The sequence below is a fragment of the Arvicola amphibius genome, chromosome 14 (assembly GCF_903992535.2).
Source record: "Arvicola amphibius chromosome 14, mArvAmp1.2, whole genome shotgun sequence".
Lineage (NCBI taxonomy): Eukaryota > Metazoa > Chordata > Mammalia > Rodentia > Cricetidae > Arvicola > Arvicola amphibius.
In genome coordinates this window covers 2,726,424-2,742,462 of record NC_052060.1, presented here as the reverse complement: position 1 = coordinate 2,742,462, position 16,039 = coordinate 2,726,424, and the positions used below count along the sequence as shown (strand labels likewise).

General features: G+C 49.5%; 1 protein-coding gene across 1 annotated transcript; it reads left to right on the top strand.

Annotated features, from left to right (window-relative positions):
• Positions 1 to 6,694: 6,694 nt before the first annotated feature.
• Positions 6,695 to 14,196, top strand: Chrnb2 (cholinergic receptor nicotinic beta 2 subunit). Its single transcript, XM_038311899.1, is given in 17 exon segments — positions 6,695 to 6,758; positions 7,718 to 7,863; positions 8,039 to 8,083; positions 8,615 to 8,632; positions 8,634 to 8,725; positions 9,735 to 9,789; positions 9,791 to 9,814; positions 9,816 to 9,923; positions 9,925 to 9,950; positions 9,952 to 10,099; positions 10,101 to 10,228; positions 10,230 to 10,269; positions 10,271 to 10,387; positions 10,390 to 10,549; positions 10,552 to 10,709; positions 14,025 to 14,117; positions 14,119 to 14,196. Coding segments are annotated over 17 exon segments (1,500 nt in total).
• The last annotated feature ends 1,843 nt before the right edge of the window (positions 14,197 to 16,039 follow it).

Below are 16,039 nucleotides of genomic sequence, written 5' to 3'. Positions count from 1 at the left end.
ATTTTTGTTATTTGTCAGGGTTTTGCTATGTAGCCCAGGCTGGCTGGAATTGTCATCCTCCTGCCTCAGCTTCCCATTGATGAGCTAGCTGATAGTCAGGCATACACCACCTTGCTCAGCCCCCATTCTGCCTTCCCACGTGCCTTAGAACTTTTTACAGGTCACACAACTACAGCCTTGATCCAAGAAACTGGAACTTGAGACAAGGAAGTAGAACTTCTCTCAGCCTTCAAGTACTGGGATTACACATGCACACGCCAGGCCTGACTCGAGCCTTCTATAAAAGCTTTGTGTGTATGCATATTTTTTGCATGCACATATGCACATATACCACATATGTGCCTGGTGCCCACAGAGCCGGAAGAGGGCATTGGATTCCCTGGGACTGAAGTTACAGATGATTGTGAGCTGCTGTATGGTTGCTTTGAACTGAAACCCGGTTCTCTGCAAGAACAAGGAAGTGTTCTTATTTACTGAGCCATTGTCCTACCCCATAGGAAAGTTTTAAATGTATACATTTATTTATTGTCCTGAAGATTGAACCCAGAGTCTTACCCATGTTAGACTTTGCCATTGAACTACATCAATGTAGTAATAAAGGCTTAATAATAAAGGCTTAATTTGGAAGAAAACACGATGAGACAGCCCCACAATATTACAAACTGGTAAGCCACACCCCACCTCCCAGAGGAACCCACAAGTCATGGTCTCTGGAGCTTGATGTCTTCTATTGCTGCTTTGTTCAGTATCACAGGTCTCTGATAAACCTCATATGAAGTCATACCTAAGATAATTGGGCGTAGTGTGGCATCCAGCTGAACTGGCAGTGAGTGCATAGGTTTGTTTAGTGAATTCTGGGGCAGGAAAAGAGTGGGTAAAAGGTCCCTGTCTTCATGGAACTCACGGAAAAGAGAAATAATAAAGCCATAATCTACAAGTATGGGAAGTGGACAAATGCTTCCTGAGCACCAACTGTGTGTGAGGCACTGAAGAAGCAGCCCCAGTCCTTACATTCTCAGGTTTATGTTCGGCCTGGCAGATCAGATGCCACAAAAGCCTAGTGCTGTTTAATCTGCTACCCACAAAGGTAGAAGAGCAAAGACTGCACAGAACTGTCCCGTGATCTGCACCACTATTATAGAGGACCAGACCTTTACTGCATGGACAGACGGTCAAGCACTGAATTGCAGTTGTAGTGAGTACCTTGGAGAAGACTGCAGGTCTGGGAAGGTGTTCTGAAGAGTGCGTAAAGTGGACGGAGCAAGAGCTGACAACTCCCAAGCAGAAGAGATGGCATGGGAAAAGACCATAGACTCAACTCAAATTGTAATTAGATAAATTTTTAAGACTGCTAGCAGGGTGACAGCCTTAAAAGCCAAATTGAAGGCATGCTATGCAGAATGGGCCAAGGGAAGGGCTTTTAAAGGTGACAACAACAACAACCTTGTTTCTGTGAAATGTGCAGCTGTGTAAACTGCTTCGCTCCCCTCAGCTGTATGAGGAGCTCTCTTGTCCCCGTTCACAGCATAACGGAGGTACCTCACTCCCATGTATACAGTGATAAGTGGGTTTACAGAAGCCAGAGCAAGCTGTTAATCAGCTCACGGCAGTTACATCCTTCTGGGGAGGGTGCAGGTTCCTAGGGGCTCATCTTTCAGAAATTTAGGACAGAGGCTGATGGCTATGAAGGAGATACCTGGTACAGAATGGAATTTTCGTAGCCATCACATCTTGAAGGATGTGGCAAGTTGAAGAAACAGAAGAATAATAGGTCTTGAATAGAGGAGAATGATGGAGGTCAGGCAGGCAAAGGCTGAATCTTGGCACTGTTTAAGAATTTGAGCTTCTTTTGTAAGCTCTGGGAGGCTCAAAAGGTCAACAGAGTGTTAAGAAGCTATGGAAGCAAATGTCAGCACCAGCACTAACAGCTGAGCTTTGCAGGAAACTTAAGATTTAGTTCTTAAGGGGAAGGAGTTTGGGAAGGAAGACCTAAAAGTTCCTAGACAAAGGGGATCAAGTACTCGGGATGCTGAGACAGAAGATCATGAATTTGATGCCATCCAGGGCTACACAGACACTGTCTTTTGAAAAAAAGGAATTGGAGGGATATCTCAGTAGTAGACTTGCTAAGCTTGTCCAACCCCTAGGGTATACCACTGATAAATAATAGAATCAAAGAATACTTACCCTTATGGAGAGAGGCTTGTAAAATAGTGAAGAAGGGTAACTACAAACGTATAGCAAGCACAATTTGCTCCTCTTTGCAAAATAACCAAAATGTATGCCTTATGTTTATGTTTTTATACTCAAAATATGACATGAATGTCCACAACAGTGTTATTTTAATAGTCCTAAATAGGAAACAAATGTCCATCAGCTGGGCGGTAGTGGCACACACCTTTAATTCCAGAACTCGGGAGGCAGAGGCGGACAGATCTCTGTGAGTTCGAGGCCAGCCTGGTCTACAAGAGCTAGTTCCAGGACAGGCTCCAAAGCTACAGAGAAACCCTGTCTCGAAAAAAAAGAAAAACCAAGATAACAACCAAAAAAAAGTTCATCAAGGGTGGAATGAGTAAATATAGTGTAGTCACACAATGGAATACTCTGTAGTTATGAAGAGTGAAGTACATCAACGATGTCCATAATTCTTCCTAACATAAGATCAATAAAACAGATACAAAAGATTATTATTCCATTTATATGAAGTCTAACAGGGAAAGTTGACTTCTGCTATTAGAAGTTATAATGGTGGCTCTCTCTTTTTTTTTTTTCCTTTTAGTCATCTAAGAAAATTGTGGATGGGCATGGTAGTACATGCCTGGAATCCCAACACTTGATAGGTAGAGTCAGCAGGATTAGGAATCCAAGGCCAGCCCTGTCAGCTCTGTTGTGAGTTTGAGATCAGCCTGGGCTTCATGAAACTCTCAAACAAAAATAAATTATGGGGGCTGGAGAGATGGCTCAGAGGTTAAGAGCATTGCCTGCTCTTCCAAAGGTTCTGAGTTCAATTCCCAGCAACCACATGGTGGCTCACAACCATCTGTAATGGGGTCTGGTGCCCTCTTCTGGCCTGCAGGTATACACACAGACAGAATATTGTATACATAATAAATAAATAAATTTTTTAAAAAAAATAAATAAATAAATTATGATAAAATACATATACCATAAAATTTTTCCATTTGCATTCATACTATTGTGTAATTATTCCCAATCACTGGTTCCAGAATTTTGTTTTTTAATATTTAGTTTCACTTTATGTGTACGAGTGCTTGCCTGCATGTGGATCCACAGGTGTGTGTCTATGTATACCAATGGGTGTGATGTCTCTGGAGGCCAACCTTCCCTGAAACCTTTGTTACAAGTGGTTGTGAGCTGTCATGTGTGTGCTAGAACTGAAACTGGAGACCTGGAAGAGCAGCCAGTGCTCTTAACTACTGATACGTTGCTCCAGCCCCACTTCCAGAACTTGAAGTAGTGTTCACTGGGGTCTCTGTCCTCAGAGAGGAGAGATAATGACTGGGAGAAGCATCTGGCTATTGGTAATTTTTCCTTTAAACAAATTTCTCTCATGATGATGTATCCAGATACACTGACTATACTTCTCTGTGTGAATGTTATACCTAAATAATTGTAGATACAGTTTTGCTGAATAGTTGTCTCTCCCCTTAGTGGTAGGACTCTGAGTCATCTTTGCTTTGCTAATTGTATTGTTTTAGTTCTTTATGAAAACAAGTATTACTCTGGCAACAAACTTTTAAAATGTAAATTACTTTAAAGGAAATACAATGTTTTCAAAAAATATTCCTTGTAATCTGAGGCACTAGAACTCTACTTACTCATGTTTGTGTCATGATTGACATTTCTGTGTTTGCCCCAGCCCTATATTGATGTGGGAGGGTCTTCTGTTTGAGTTGATTTCATTGGTTAATAAAGAAACTGCCTTGGCCCATTTGATAGGCCAGCCCTTAGGTGGGTGGAGTAGACAGAACAGGATGCAGGAGTGAGGCAGATGCCTCAGGCAGTCACCATGCCTCTCCTCTCCGAGAGGGGCGCAGGTTAAGATCTCTCCTGGTAAGCCACCCCTCGTGGTGCAACACAGATTATTAGAAATGGGGTAAGCAAGATTTGAGAAGTTATCCAGGAAGAGGCTAGAGCTAATGGGCCAGGCAGTGTTTAAATGAATACAGTTTGTGTGTTGTTATTTCGGGTGTAAAGCTAACCATGCGGGAGCCGGGTGGGATGAAAAGCAGGCCTGCCCGCAGTTCCCACTACACTATATGGTTCTGTATCTCTCCTGTCACCTCTCTTCCCGGGGGCATATAGAAGGATGTGGGTACTGATGAGGAGGGAGGGTGGCCCACTCTCCTTTGTCACTGGCGATTATCTCCGTAGATTCATCCTTGCCAAACTAGAAGTAAACTAGAAGCCAAAGCTAAAGTGTTGAGAAAATAACGTAAAGACCAAGGTATACAGGCTACCTGGACTGGCAAGATCTAGAAGCCTGTCATCTAGAAGGAAATGAATGGTCCCCCTAGTCTGTGATAAAAAGGGTGAGTGGCCTTTAGTATGTCATCAGGAAAAGAGTAAGCACTCCAGGAAGTTTACCAAGAGGAGGCATTGCCAGCCTTCAGGAATGTGGAATAACTAAGCTAGCCTTGCCCTGTGATTCGTCTCACTTTCATTTATGTCCTACCCAGTCCCTGTTAGGTTCCTGCTCCCTGCTCCCAGGTCCCACGCTCCTCTATGTTCTTTCCAGAGCAGTCATCACAATGGCTGTTAATCTGCTGCCACTGTGGTCTCTTTAATAACTGGAACTAAGTCTTTTTGATCACTGCCTCCACAGCTCCAAATAATTCCGGGCTCACAGGACATACTCAATCCATGTTGATCTAAATTGTTGGAGACATATCCTACCCTTGAGTCTTTCCCCAAGTGGTGTGACTGCACACTCTACTCCTCTCTAGGCTTCACTTGGTGTTCAGATCTCTTCTGAAGAAAGTATTCCTCATGCAGACCCTACATATATTCTGCACCTGTGGCATAGATCTAAACCCACCTCCACATGCACTGATGCACTGTGGATGTTCTTCCTCCCCATCACCTTGCTGCTTCTACTGCATTTTTTCTGACTTTGCCCTTCAAACTCTTCCCCATACCCTTTTCTTCCCATGCTGGGGATTGAATTTAAGGCTATGCACATGCTAGGTGAGCACTCTGTCACCAAGCTGGATCACTAACTCCCGGACTCCCCAAATCCGAGCAATTGTTCGGATTTATAGACAGGAATTTCCCATACATAATAAAACATGTCTGTCATGCATTATCATTTTCTGGCTAAGCCCTCATCTTAAGCCAGGCCCTATGCTAGTTCCTACTCTAGTTAGGAAAAGCCTAACAAAGTACCTAACTCAATCCTTGCTCAGTCAATTTCCCAAGGAACTGAAATTCCTGTGAGCACTCAAGTTTAAGCAGAAGGAGTTGGGGGCAGCGGGGTGATAAAAAAGCTGAAGAGAACTATATGTTTAAAAGGCCAAGGGCTGGAAGGGTAAAATATCCAAGGATCTTGAAGACATTGCCAATAGCTGAGTGTGGAGCGCAGGACGGTATGCCCAGGTGAGGTTGGGGATCAGGCATTGATGGAATGAAAGAAGCCTTGCTGCCTGCTAAGTTTGCTTCAGACAGGAGTCTTTTTGGTTGAAAGTGACCACTGATCTGCTAAGAAGAAAGGGGTCCTATATGGGCTCAGTAGCTAAAAGTTCAGGGCTTTCAAGATCAAAGATGTCATTGAGTTTTGACATCGCTCTCATCTCTGCTCTCCTTTGTGTTTGCTCCATTCTTTTCTCTGTGAAATGATCTCCTGATCTCCCCCAAAACACAGAAGACGATTGCAGTGGAAGGGACCATTGATATTGGCTGCTTATCCATACGTCAGAACCTTCAAGGCTACCTTCTTTTCAGGAGGCCTAGACCTTTCTAGCTTAGATTCCCCCCAGAGGTTGGCAAGATCTTGGCCTTATAGAAACTTATGGAAGCAGAGAAAGGGACAGGTGAAGGGTCTCTATTCCAAAACTCCAAAGCAATTTGCTTTTTAAAACTAGCCAGCCTCCTGTTCCCTGCTTCTTTGTCACAGGTCCTAACATGCATATTCTGTCTCATCCTTTGCTTTTCTGAAGAGCAGAATCATTAGTTTGGGTAAGAACATAAAGGACAGTCACCTTAGAAACAGCCCCACCCACCCCGTGCCCTAAGAGAGCCTGACCTACTTGTCTCCCACCCACTCTCGCTCCCTCCCAGCCCTACTCAAACCTTGCCAAGTCCTGCCCCAAGTTGAGGCATTTGAACTTGTCCACTGAGCAGAGAGAGGGGTCGCTTCTCCTCGGACACGCACCCCTCCTAGGCAGCCCAGCCAAAGAGCATCCCACTCAGGGACCATCTTTTTTTTCCCTGGGATCCCGCGCTTCCGCCTCCGGGGCGGAGACTTCTCCCATCGCAGTCCCAGTTGTGTTCCCTGGAAGAGCCGCCGGAATCGGCACCGGCGAGAAGCCGGGTCCTCCTTGCGTTCTAGGAACCCGTCAGTCCTGGAGGCCGAGAGCCCCACCCGGAATTCGGCGGCTGCGCGGCTTCAGCACCGCGGACAGCGCTCCGTCTGCAGCTCCTAGTGTCTGCGGCGAAGCCGCGCTATGCTGGCGGCATGGCCCGGCGCTCCAGCTATATGGCGCTGCTGCTCAGCTTCGGCCTTCTCTGGCGGTGTTCAGGTAAGAACTGGCGGCCAGGCTACCCTGCCTCGGCTAGTGGCTCAGGACGCCAAGTTCTGTCACCCCTGCCAGGACAAAGGCAAAACGAGGAATTCTAGTCTAGAGGTGGAGGAGCCTGCTGGGGGATGGGGAGCGACTCCAGGGTCAGCAGGGAGCATCTGGAAGACTGATGTGGGAGAAGACCCAGGCACAGGCGCAGGCGAGAGGCCAGGGAGAGGTGGAAACCTGACCATTGCAGGGAAGAAACAGGCACAAAGAAGAAGAAAGGAAGGAGAGGATTCTGAGATGACAAGAGACTTGATACCCTTTGACTTTTATGACCTGGGTTAATGCCTTCCTCCGGGGCTCCCCATCATTTCCCACTCCCCTCATTGGGGGTCCTGATTTTGGGTCACCCTACATGGCAGGAAGGGGAGAACAGTGACTTCCCACCTGGACAGGAGACTTGGAAGAGTAGAAAATGCCAGACTAAGGACAAGGGAGGTGCTCTGTGGGTGATCAGAAGGTCACAGAAAGGGAGGCGTGAGGAGAGGGGCCAGTACAAGGCAATGCATAATAGAACAAACTTTCCACACCTACATGGCAGGACAGGGGGTGGGTACCTGTACCCACAGTTCAGGCAGCCCTACTATTCTGCCCCAACCCATGGAGGCAGAGATCTCAAACCTCAGAGGCTGTCCCTCTGAAACCTTTTGGGGAAAACAAGTCCCCACTAATCCTTGCAGACTGGGTGGTTAGTCTAGAGGTGAGTGGTCTCAGAGAGGGACTTATCTATGAAAGTCAACCTAGGCCTTCTGTGGTCCTGGGGCTTATTTGAACATTTGTAATATCCTTAAGCACAGGGTTGTAAAGAGGCTATAATTCCTAGGCTGAGGAAATTGATCAACCACCCCACTCCCTGGGTAAGTGAACCTTTGTGAACCCTTCTGCTTACTTGCTTCCTGCCCTGCCTTGCCCAGAGGTTTTGGCTACTGACACAGAGGAGCGTCTCGTGGAGCACCTCCTGGATCCCTCCCGCTACAACAAGCTGATCCGTCCAGCCACGAATGGCTCGGAGCTGGTCACTGTTCAGCTCATGGTGTCCCTGGCCCAGCTTATCAGTGTGGTGAGTGTGGCTCTCCAACTCTCTGTCCAGCTACAGGTCAGCTCAGCCAGAAAGGGTTTGCTCCTGCGTTTGCTCCTGGCGCTTCTAAGAGGTGGTGGTGGCAGCGGGACCCTAAGAGGGCAGCGGAAGGGCTGAGGTCTGGGGGCCTTTTCACCAGCTGCCTTGTTTCCTGCAGCACGAACGGGAGCAGATCATGACCACCATGTCTGGCTAACCCCAGGTCAGTGGTCTTTCCTACCCACATGCCCTTCCCCTTTCTCTCTTTCCATCTCTGGCAGCGAGGAGTCCTGAATAGTTGGGTTTGAATCCTTGTCTGGGCTACTTGCCAGCACTGTAATTAATTGATTTAGAATCTGCTCTCACTGTGTAGCTCTGACTGACCTAGAACTGACTATGTGGATCAGGGTGGTCTTGAACTCACAGAGATGTCTGCCTGTCTCTGCCCTCACTGGTGCTGGGATTACAGGTGTTCACAATCATCCCTGTTCACTCTGATTTTAAACACATGAAACACGCCCAAGACTCACTTCACATTTGTGAAATGTAAAGTCTAGTACCCTGGCTCAGCTGTGCAAACCACATGGGGAAGCATCATCACATGACTTGTGTCTGAGCAGAGAAGTCGCTGTGGAGAGAAGACTGACTTGAAGTTTTCCACAAGCCATAGGAGTTCTCTTTTGTACCTTTCTTTGGCTCTGGGTCCCCTTTCGGGCTAGAGGCTGGTAGTACCTTGCTCTCCTCTCTTTTCCAGGAGTGGGAAGATTATCGCCCTCACCTGGAAGCCTGAGGACTTCGACAATATGAAGAAAGTCCGGCTCCCTTCCAAACACATCTGGCTCCCAGATGTGGTCCTATACAACAAGTAGGTGACCCTGGAGTGATAGGAAGGGTTAGGAAAGACCAGAGGTGTGCTTGGGAGGGGCTGAGCTCATGGAGGAGGGGCCCAAGAGGAAGGCACTGTTGTGAGAAGCAGGGGCTTTTCCTGGCAGGTTGTAGACAGGCATTATCCACCACAAACAGACCCAACTAGTGAATGCAGTGTGGGCAGCCATGGCGACTTGATAAGCCTCTCCCAGCTACTTAGGTTGCCAGTATTTGGAGCGAGGGTAGGGAAGTGAAGACTGACAGTTCTCAGTGCCTAATTTGATTCAAGAGTGGGCACTTCTGGAAGCCTGTGTGGTGGTGACAAAGAACGCAGGGTCTTCGTTTCACCTAGATTCTGTTTTTGTTTTTTTGTTTTGTTTTTCGAGACAGGGTTTTCTCTGTGTCTTTGGAGCCTGTCCTGGAACTAGCTCTGGTAGACCAGGCTGGTCTCGAACTCACAGAGATCCGCCTGCCTCTGCCTCCCGAGTGCTGGGATTAAAGGCGTGCGCCACCACCGCCTGGCTTTTTTTTTTGTTGTTTTTTTGTTTTGTTTTTCGAGACAGGGTTTCTCTCGTGGTCTTTGGAGCCTGTCCTGGAACTAGCTCTGGTAGACCAGGCTGGTCACCTAGATTCTGTTCTGTTCCCTTCAATGAGTCTTCTTACCTTGATGGCACACAACTCCCTTAACTGACGGGACTGGCGCCCATACACTCTCATTGCTGGGGCTTCTTGCTCAGACCCTCTCTGGCTTCCCCCACCCTTTACCCTCAGATTCAATTTACACAGGCGGGACAAGTAGCAGATGCATCCCACCCCCATCATCCTCTTCTATACCGCTGCATGCCTCCTGAACAGGCACCTGTTTCTTACCACCAGCTGTGCAGCTCCATCTCAAGCCCCCATCCTATCTGTATTAGAGGGTCACCGCTAGTCTAGGTCCTCCTTGCTGGGTTGATGAGTGGGGTGGAGACCCTCAAGCCAGGGCTGACTGCCCTATTCCTTGGCAGTGCTGACGGCATGTACGAGGTGTCCTTCTATTCCAATGCGGTGGGCTCCTATGATGTGCAGCATCTTTTGGCTACCGCCTTGCCATCTACAAAAGTGCGTGCAAGATTGAGGTGAAGCACTTCCCGTTTGACCAGCAGAATTGCACGATGAAGTTCCGCTCATGGACCTACGACCGCACGGAGATCGACCCTGGTCCTCAAAAGTGACGTGGCAGCCTGATGACTTCACACCCAGTGGGGAGTGGGACATCATTGCGCTGCCAGGACGGCGCAACGAGAACCCAGACGACTCCACCTATGTGGACATCACCTATGACTTCATCATCCGTCGCAAGCCGCTCTTCTACACAATCAACCTCATTATCCCCCTGCGTGCTCATCACCTCGCTGGCCATCCTGGTCTTCTACTTGCCCTCTGACTGTGGTGAGAAGATGACACTTTGCATCTCTGTGCTGCTGGCGCTCACGGTATTCCTGCTGCTATCTCCAAGATTGTGCCTCCACCTCCCTCGATGTTCCGCTGGTGGGAAAGTACCCTCATGTTCACCATGGTGCTTGTCACCTTCTCCATCGTCACTAGCGTGTGTTGCTCAATGTGCACCACCGCTCGCGCCACCACGCACACCATGGCTCCCTGGGTCAAGGTGGTCTTCCCTGGAGAAGTTGCCCACGCCTGCTCTTCCTGCAGCAGCCACGCCACCGCTGTGCTCGTCAGCGCCTGCGCCTGCGGAGGCGCCAGCGGGAACGCGAAGGCGCAGGCGCGGTCTTCTTCCGCGAGGGCCCTGCTGCTGACCCATGCACCTGTTTTGTCAACCCCCGTCAGTGAAGGGCTTGGCTGGGGCTTTTGGGGCTGAGCCCACGCCTGCAGCTGGCCCGGGGCACTCGGTGGGGCCTTGCAGTTGCGGCCTCCGAGAGGCAGTAGACGGCGTACGCTTCATTGCAGACCACATGCGAAGTGAGGATGACGACCAGAGCGTGAGTATGAAGTGTAAGATAGGCATGCTAGGAGCAAGGGCCCCTGTGTGCGGGGAGTAGGTGTTTGCTTAGAGTCCCAGAGCCAGGGTACAGGGGAGAGGCAACATGAGCGAGGCAGACTCTGCGGGATAGGCTAGCAGACTCACTTGCCTGCACTGGAGTCTGCACCATACAGTTGATGACCTTGTGGTTCCCCGAGGAAATAGTTCTCAGGGTGAGATGCATCGGCTGGGATGTCATCAGTGTGGTGAGGGAGGGAGCCAGGAATCTTAGGGCAGGGGGAAGTTCTTTTGGGCTTGAGGCTGTCACTGAGTTTTCCCTGTAGGACACATAAAGCACATCAAGTTGTTAGTGTGTTACTCTTAGTGCAAGGAGATGAGTCCTTGTGGGCCACAGAGTGGGCAAATGAAGACAGTGATGATGACAGACAGGGAAAGGAAAGTTTAGAGGTTCCATGGGGTTGATTCCGGTGGACAGAGCAGAATTAAAATCAATATAGTCCCATTTCTACTGTCCATTTTGAAAAGAGGCTAATAAGTATTTATGGGTGAATAGAGGCTCGGGCTCCCTAGACCCATTGTGCACATCCATTTCTGGCTCTCCCTCCCCCCCAGTCTCCCTAGAAGGGGATTCCTTGAGACTAATTCAGGAGTCGGGGAAGGTGCAATGCGTTGACTTCCTACCTCCCATTTGGGTCCCGCCTGGCCTTCTCTGAGATCAGCGTTCAGGTACCTAAACCAAGGCTCAGCTGTTGCTATAGTGACCATCAAGGGGTTCCTCTGGGATTCTGGCATTCCTGCTGGGGAAGGAGAAAGGACAGGCACTGTGGTTTTTGTTGGGAGTCAGTTCAGACATCTTTTCCTCTGGACAGCAGGAAAGCGTGAGACAGGAGCATTTCATAGCTCAGAGGAAGGCAGAGGATGGGGCTGCTGAGGCCAACGGAGACACTAGGGTGCAGGTTCAGCTGCTGCTGGGTCTCGGCTCCACCCCTGCTGCAGTCCGTCATGTAGCCTTCCGTTTCAAGCCAGGGTGCTGAGCGGGCAGTGACCTACTTGGATGCCTCAGAGGATCTAAAACTCAGCACATCCAAAATCCAGTGCTTGGTCTATACCCCCAACCGCCCCTAGTTTTCTCTCTCTCTCTCCCCCATTATTAAAGTTATCAAAATAACTGTCCTCAGAGCACCACTTCCAGAATGATTCCCCACTTTGTTATTGCTCTGCAACCTTAACGCAAACACCCTGGTCAGCTTCAGCTCTGTGTGGACCGGAATTGCCCTCCCTGATTCAGCTTCCCTTGCTGCAGTTAAATAACCCACGCCCTAGGCTCTTGACACTACCCCTTTGCCTGGCCACTGGCTTATCTGTCGCTCAGTTGTCGCAAGCAAGCCAAGCTCTTTTCCTGCCCTGGAGCCTTTGCATCTGGGTTCCTCCACCCTGAACAACCTTTGTATTAGTTACTGTTTTCTCATGGCTGTGATGAAATTTCCAAAAGCAGCTTCAGGAAAGCAAGGCTTGTTTGGGCTTATAGCCCTAGGTCCTACTGAGCCTACAGTCGAGAAGCAGGGGAGGTGAACACTGATTCTCAACTAACCTTTTCCTTTTTTCTTTTTTTTTTTTTCTGACTGGGACCCTAACCCATGGAATAGTGCTATCTGCCTCAATTAACCCAATCTAGAAAAACTTCCCATAGGACTTGCCCAGGTTTGTTTCCATGGTGATTCATAAAATCTCATCAAGCTGACAATATTAAACCACCTTCAGTGTCACTAATTTCTGCTTTGTGGTTTAAGAGTAAACCTGTACATAACCCATTACCCCAGACACTCCCATGTGTCTTTCCTTAAGAACAGGGTACTCTCTTGCATGACTCAGCTTCAGGGCTTGGTTATGCTTTGTGGTTTAAGAGTAAACCTGTACTAACCCATTACCCCAAACACTCCAGTGTGTCTCTCCTTAAGAACAGGGTACTCTCTTGCATGACTCAGCTTCAGGGCTTGGGATGTGGCTCAGTGGTAGAGGTCACACAGTTCGCATGTGAGTTCCAACTGCAGCCAACAACCGACCAAAACAACCGTGAAGTGCCGGGCTCGAGATGGACTTCTGGACAGAGCACCAACACTTCACTTCTGCTAAGTCCACATTCAGGCTTTTCCAGTTGTCCTAGCAGCGCCCTTCTTAGGACCATCACCCCCAAACCTAGGACCCCGAGTTGCGTTTAGTTGCCAAGCCTCATTAGTGACCTCCCCCAGATTTGCCTTTCATGGGGACCAACAAGGTGAGCCGGGCTCTGCTGGCTTTGCCTGCCCACATCTCCAGTGTGACCTTGGGACAAGGCCTCCTTCACGCCCATCTGATCTCGCTCTAAGTGTCGGCTCCTGGAAGAGGTGTTTCCAGGTCACATCCTGCTCCCATCTTCCTTCTGTTTCTCCATTCTATTCTTCCATTCCCTCTCAGTGAATAATCTTTGGTTATTGTCTCCGTCTCCCTGAGAGACTGAAAACCACAGTGTTGTATCCAGTGCCAGCTACATGGAGGTGCACAGCTGTCTTCTCCCCATCCTTTGAGCTGCTGGGCCCCAGAGGAACATGTCTGGAGGAGAGACTGGCTTTTCTGTGACCATGTAGTTGGTTCCCAACCCCCATGGGCTATTATTTGCTTTCTGACTGATTTTTTCCTACCTGGGCTCCATTCTCACCTTCTGGACCTCTGTACAGGATGGGGTGCCCCAAGCTATTATGAAAGTAGAGCTTCAGGGCCCGCAGTTCCCAGTTACTGAGTTCTGTCCCAGATGCTATCAGGGTCCCTTTAATGTAGGAGTTTGCAGTTTGGTGGAGGCCAGACATACAGATGCAATATGGCATAGTCTAAATATTACGTCGGCAATATATAACCCAGTGTCAAGGGAACAAAAGGATCAGGGAAGCCTTCATAAAGATTATATTTGATTAGGGCTTTGAAATATGTGTAGGAGTTTGGCAGGGTTTTTTTTGTTGTTGGTGTTCTTGGTTTGTTTGAGGAAGTGGGAGAACCAGGAGACAGGTTGGAGTTCTCACTAACCCTGAATTTTGGAGTGTGGGAGGGCAAAGGAAAATAGGCTATCCTATGCATTATGGGTAGGTTTGGATGGGCTTGGGGGCTGTGGAGGCACTAGAAGCTAAAGCTCTAAAGAGCAGGCAAGATAGGGGCTGTGAACGGTTGTTCTGGGTTGCTTGAGGAAGAGGGGGTGGGGTGTGTACATGTTGGAAGGGACTTTTCTGCTCCATACCACATCATGAGACCTAATACCTGAGCCACTTATATCTCCTCCATCCAGGTGAGGGAGGACTGGAATATGTTGCCATGGTGATCGACCGCCTGTTTCCTCTGGATCTTTGTCTTTGTCTGTGTCTTTGGCACCATCGGCATGTTTCCTGCAGCCTCTCTTCCAGAACTATACTGCCACTACCTTCCTCCACCCTGACCACTCAGCTCCCAGCTCCAAGTGAGGCCTCACTCGCCTGCAGCTCTTCCCCGTGACCCCTGGGGTTCAATAGTACTGGGTGGAAGATGGCTCCATCCCACTCCACTGAAGGCCTGTTTCACACACCCACTCACATGTAGCCCTGCAGCCTGGAGGCTGGGGCCAGCTGCTCTCCTTCCCCTCCTGAGCTAATCCAGGCAATGCTAATGGTGGGAGCCAAGGCTGGTAAGTAGAAGTCAGAGGTCTCAGAGCCTTGAGAAGGGTGCTGGAGGAGGGGCCAAGAAAGGGACAGAGTTATCTATGGCCTCCAAGTCATGGGAGAAGAGGAGGTGAGAAGAGGGGCTCAGATCATCCAGCCAGGCTGACCGTGTGTGGGGAGAGTGGAGGACTGCTGAGACAGGTGTGGGGGAGTGCGGCCAGTAGTTGGCACCCGGCCACTGATGTGGACAGCAGCTGACCTGGAAGGATCGCAGTTTCAGGGTGTCCTTCTGAGAGCTTCAGCTGGCCCTACAGCCTCCCCGGGGAGCTTTCAGCTTGGTCTCTCCAGAGCCCAGCTCCAGGACTCCCTTCTGCCAGTGCAGATCTCTGAACTTCATTTCCCTCTCTGTCTCTCACTTGGTGAAGGTAGATGTTAGAGGAACCTCTGACGGTCATGAGCTAGGTGAAGAATTCTAGGCTTGTAGTCTCAGAAGAATCTTCCAGAGCTGGACTCCAGTGGGAGCCAAGTTACAGATCCAGAGCAGGCCTGGAAGGTGAACAAACCCCTTCCTCCTTTGCTCCAAGGCCATGGACTGCTGGACGGACACAGGAACACTGTGAAGTGAGTACAGGTACTCGGTGCACTTCCCAGCCATCAGGGGCGCTGGTGGGCATCTCTGCATGGTGGCAGGAGGGACCTCCTACTAGAACAAGAAATTGCCTGTAGAAGGCCTCTCTCCCCAAACTCCCAGCCCAGAGAAAGCACCCCTGGCATCAGAAGGCAGCACCTGGAAAGGCGGTGCACCTCTGGAGGGCAGAACCACTGCAGGCCTTTCCAAGGCTTGGAGACCCCGCCAGCTGCTGCTGTGCAGATTAGTCACCAGCTAGGCGAGGTCAGTGAGCAGTTTGTCCGACGCTTCTCTGCTTCTCCGTGTATTGTTGAACATATCAGGCAAACAGTGCCCCCGTCTTAGAACTTGCTTCTATAATTTGTACAGTGGAAACCGAGGTGTTGAACCTGCAATGGGAATCTGGGACAGGGTGGCCCTGGGAGTGGGCAGTGAAGAAAGGAGTTGGGGATTCCCATCAGTGACCAGCTCCAGTAAGCTGGCGACCGGCCTTGGCCTGGAAACATGGCCACAGAACTCCCTGCCACTGTGGAGACCTGCCAGTCTGGAGCAGCTGGTGCAAGGGTGGAGGAAAGCCAAAACAAACAGAACACAGGACCCTCCAGAGTTTTCATTTTGTTGTTGTTGTTGTTGGAGATTAAGTGGAAAAGAAGGACTTGCTTGTAAGGGACAAGAACAGTGAGGGTACTTGCCACTGTCCTATCCTCTGGGACCTGCTTTGACAGTCCTGAGGGAAGCAAGCTCCAGAGAGACCAGGAGCAGCAGCAGAACATGTCTTCAGAGAGCCTGGTACCTGCTCCCTTGCCTTGGCCTGCTGGGGAGGAAAGCCAAGGCCTTTAGAGCGGTCCTGAACTGTCCACTCACCAAACCAACTGGACAGAACAACGGTCACTTTGTAGTAATTATCCCACATGTCTGAGAAGTCAGTCAGTGTGCTGGTCACGTGCTTCCAAAGGACTAAAACTTTGGGCACTGGGTAGGTTCCTCACCCACCCATATCCAGTACACTCATCGTCTATGCCATCCCTGGCACGCCACTCT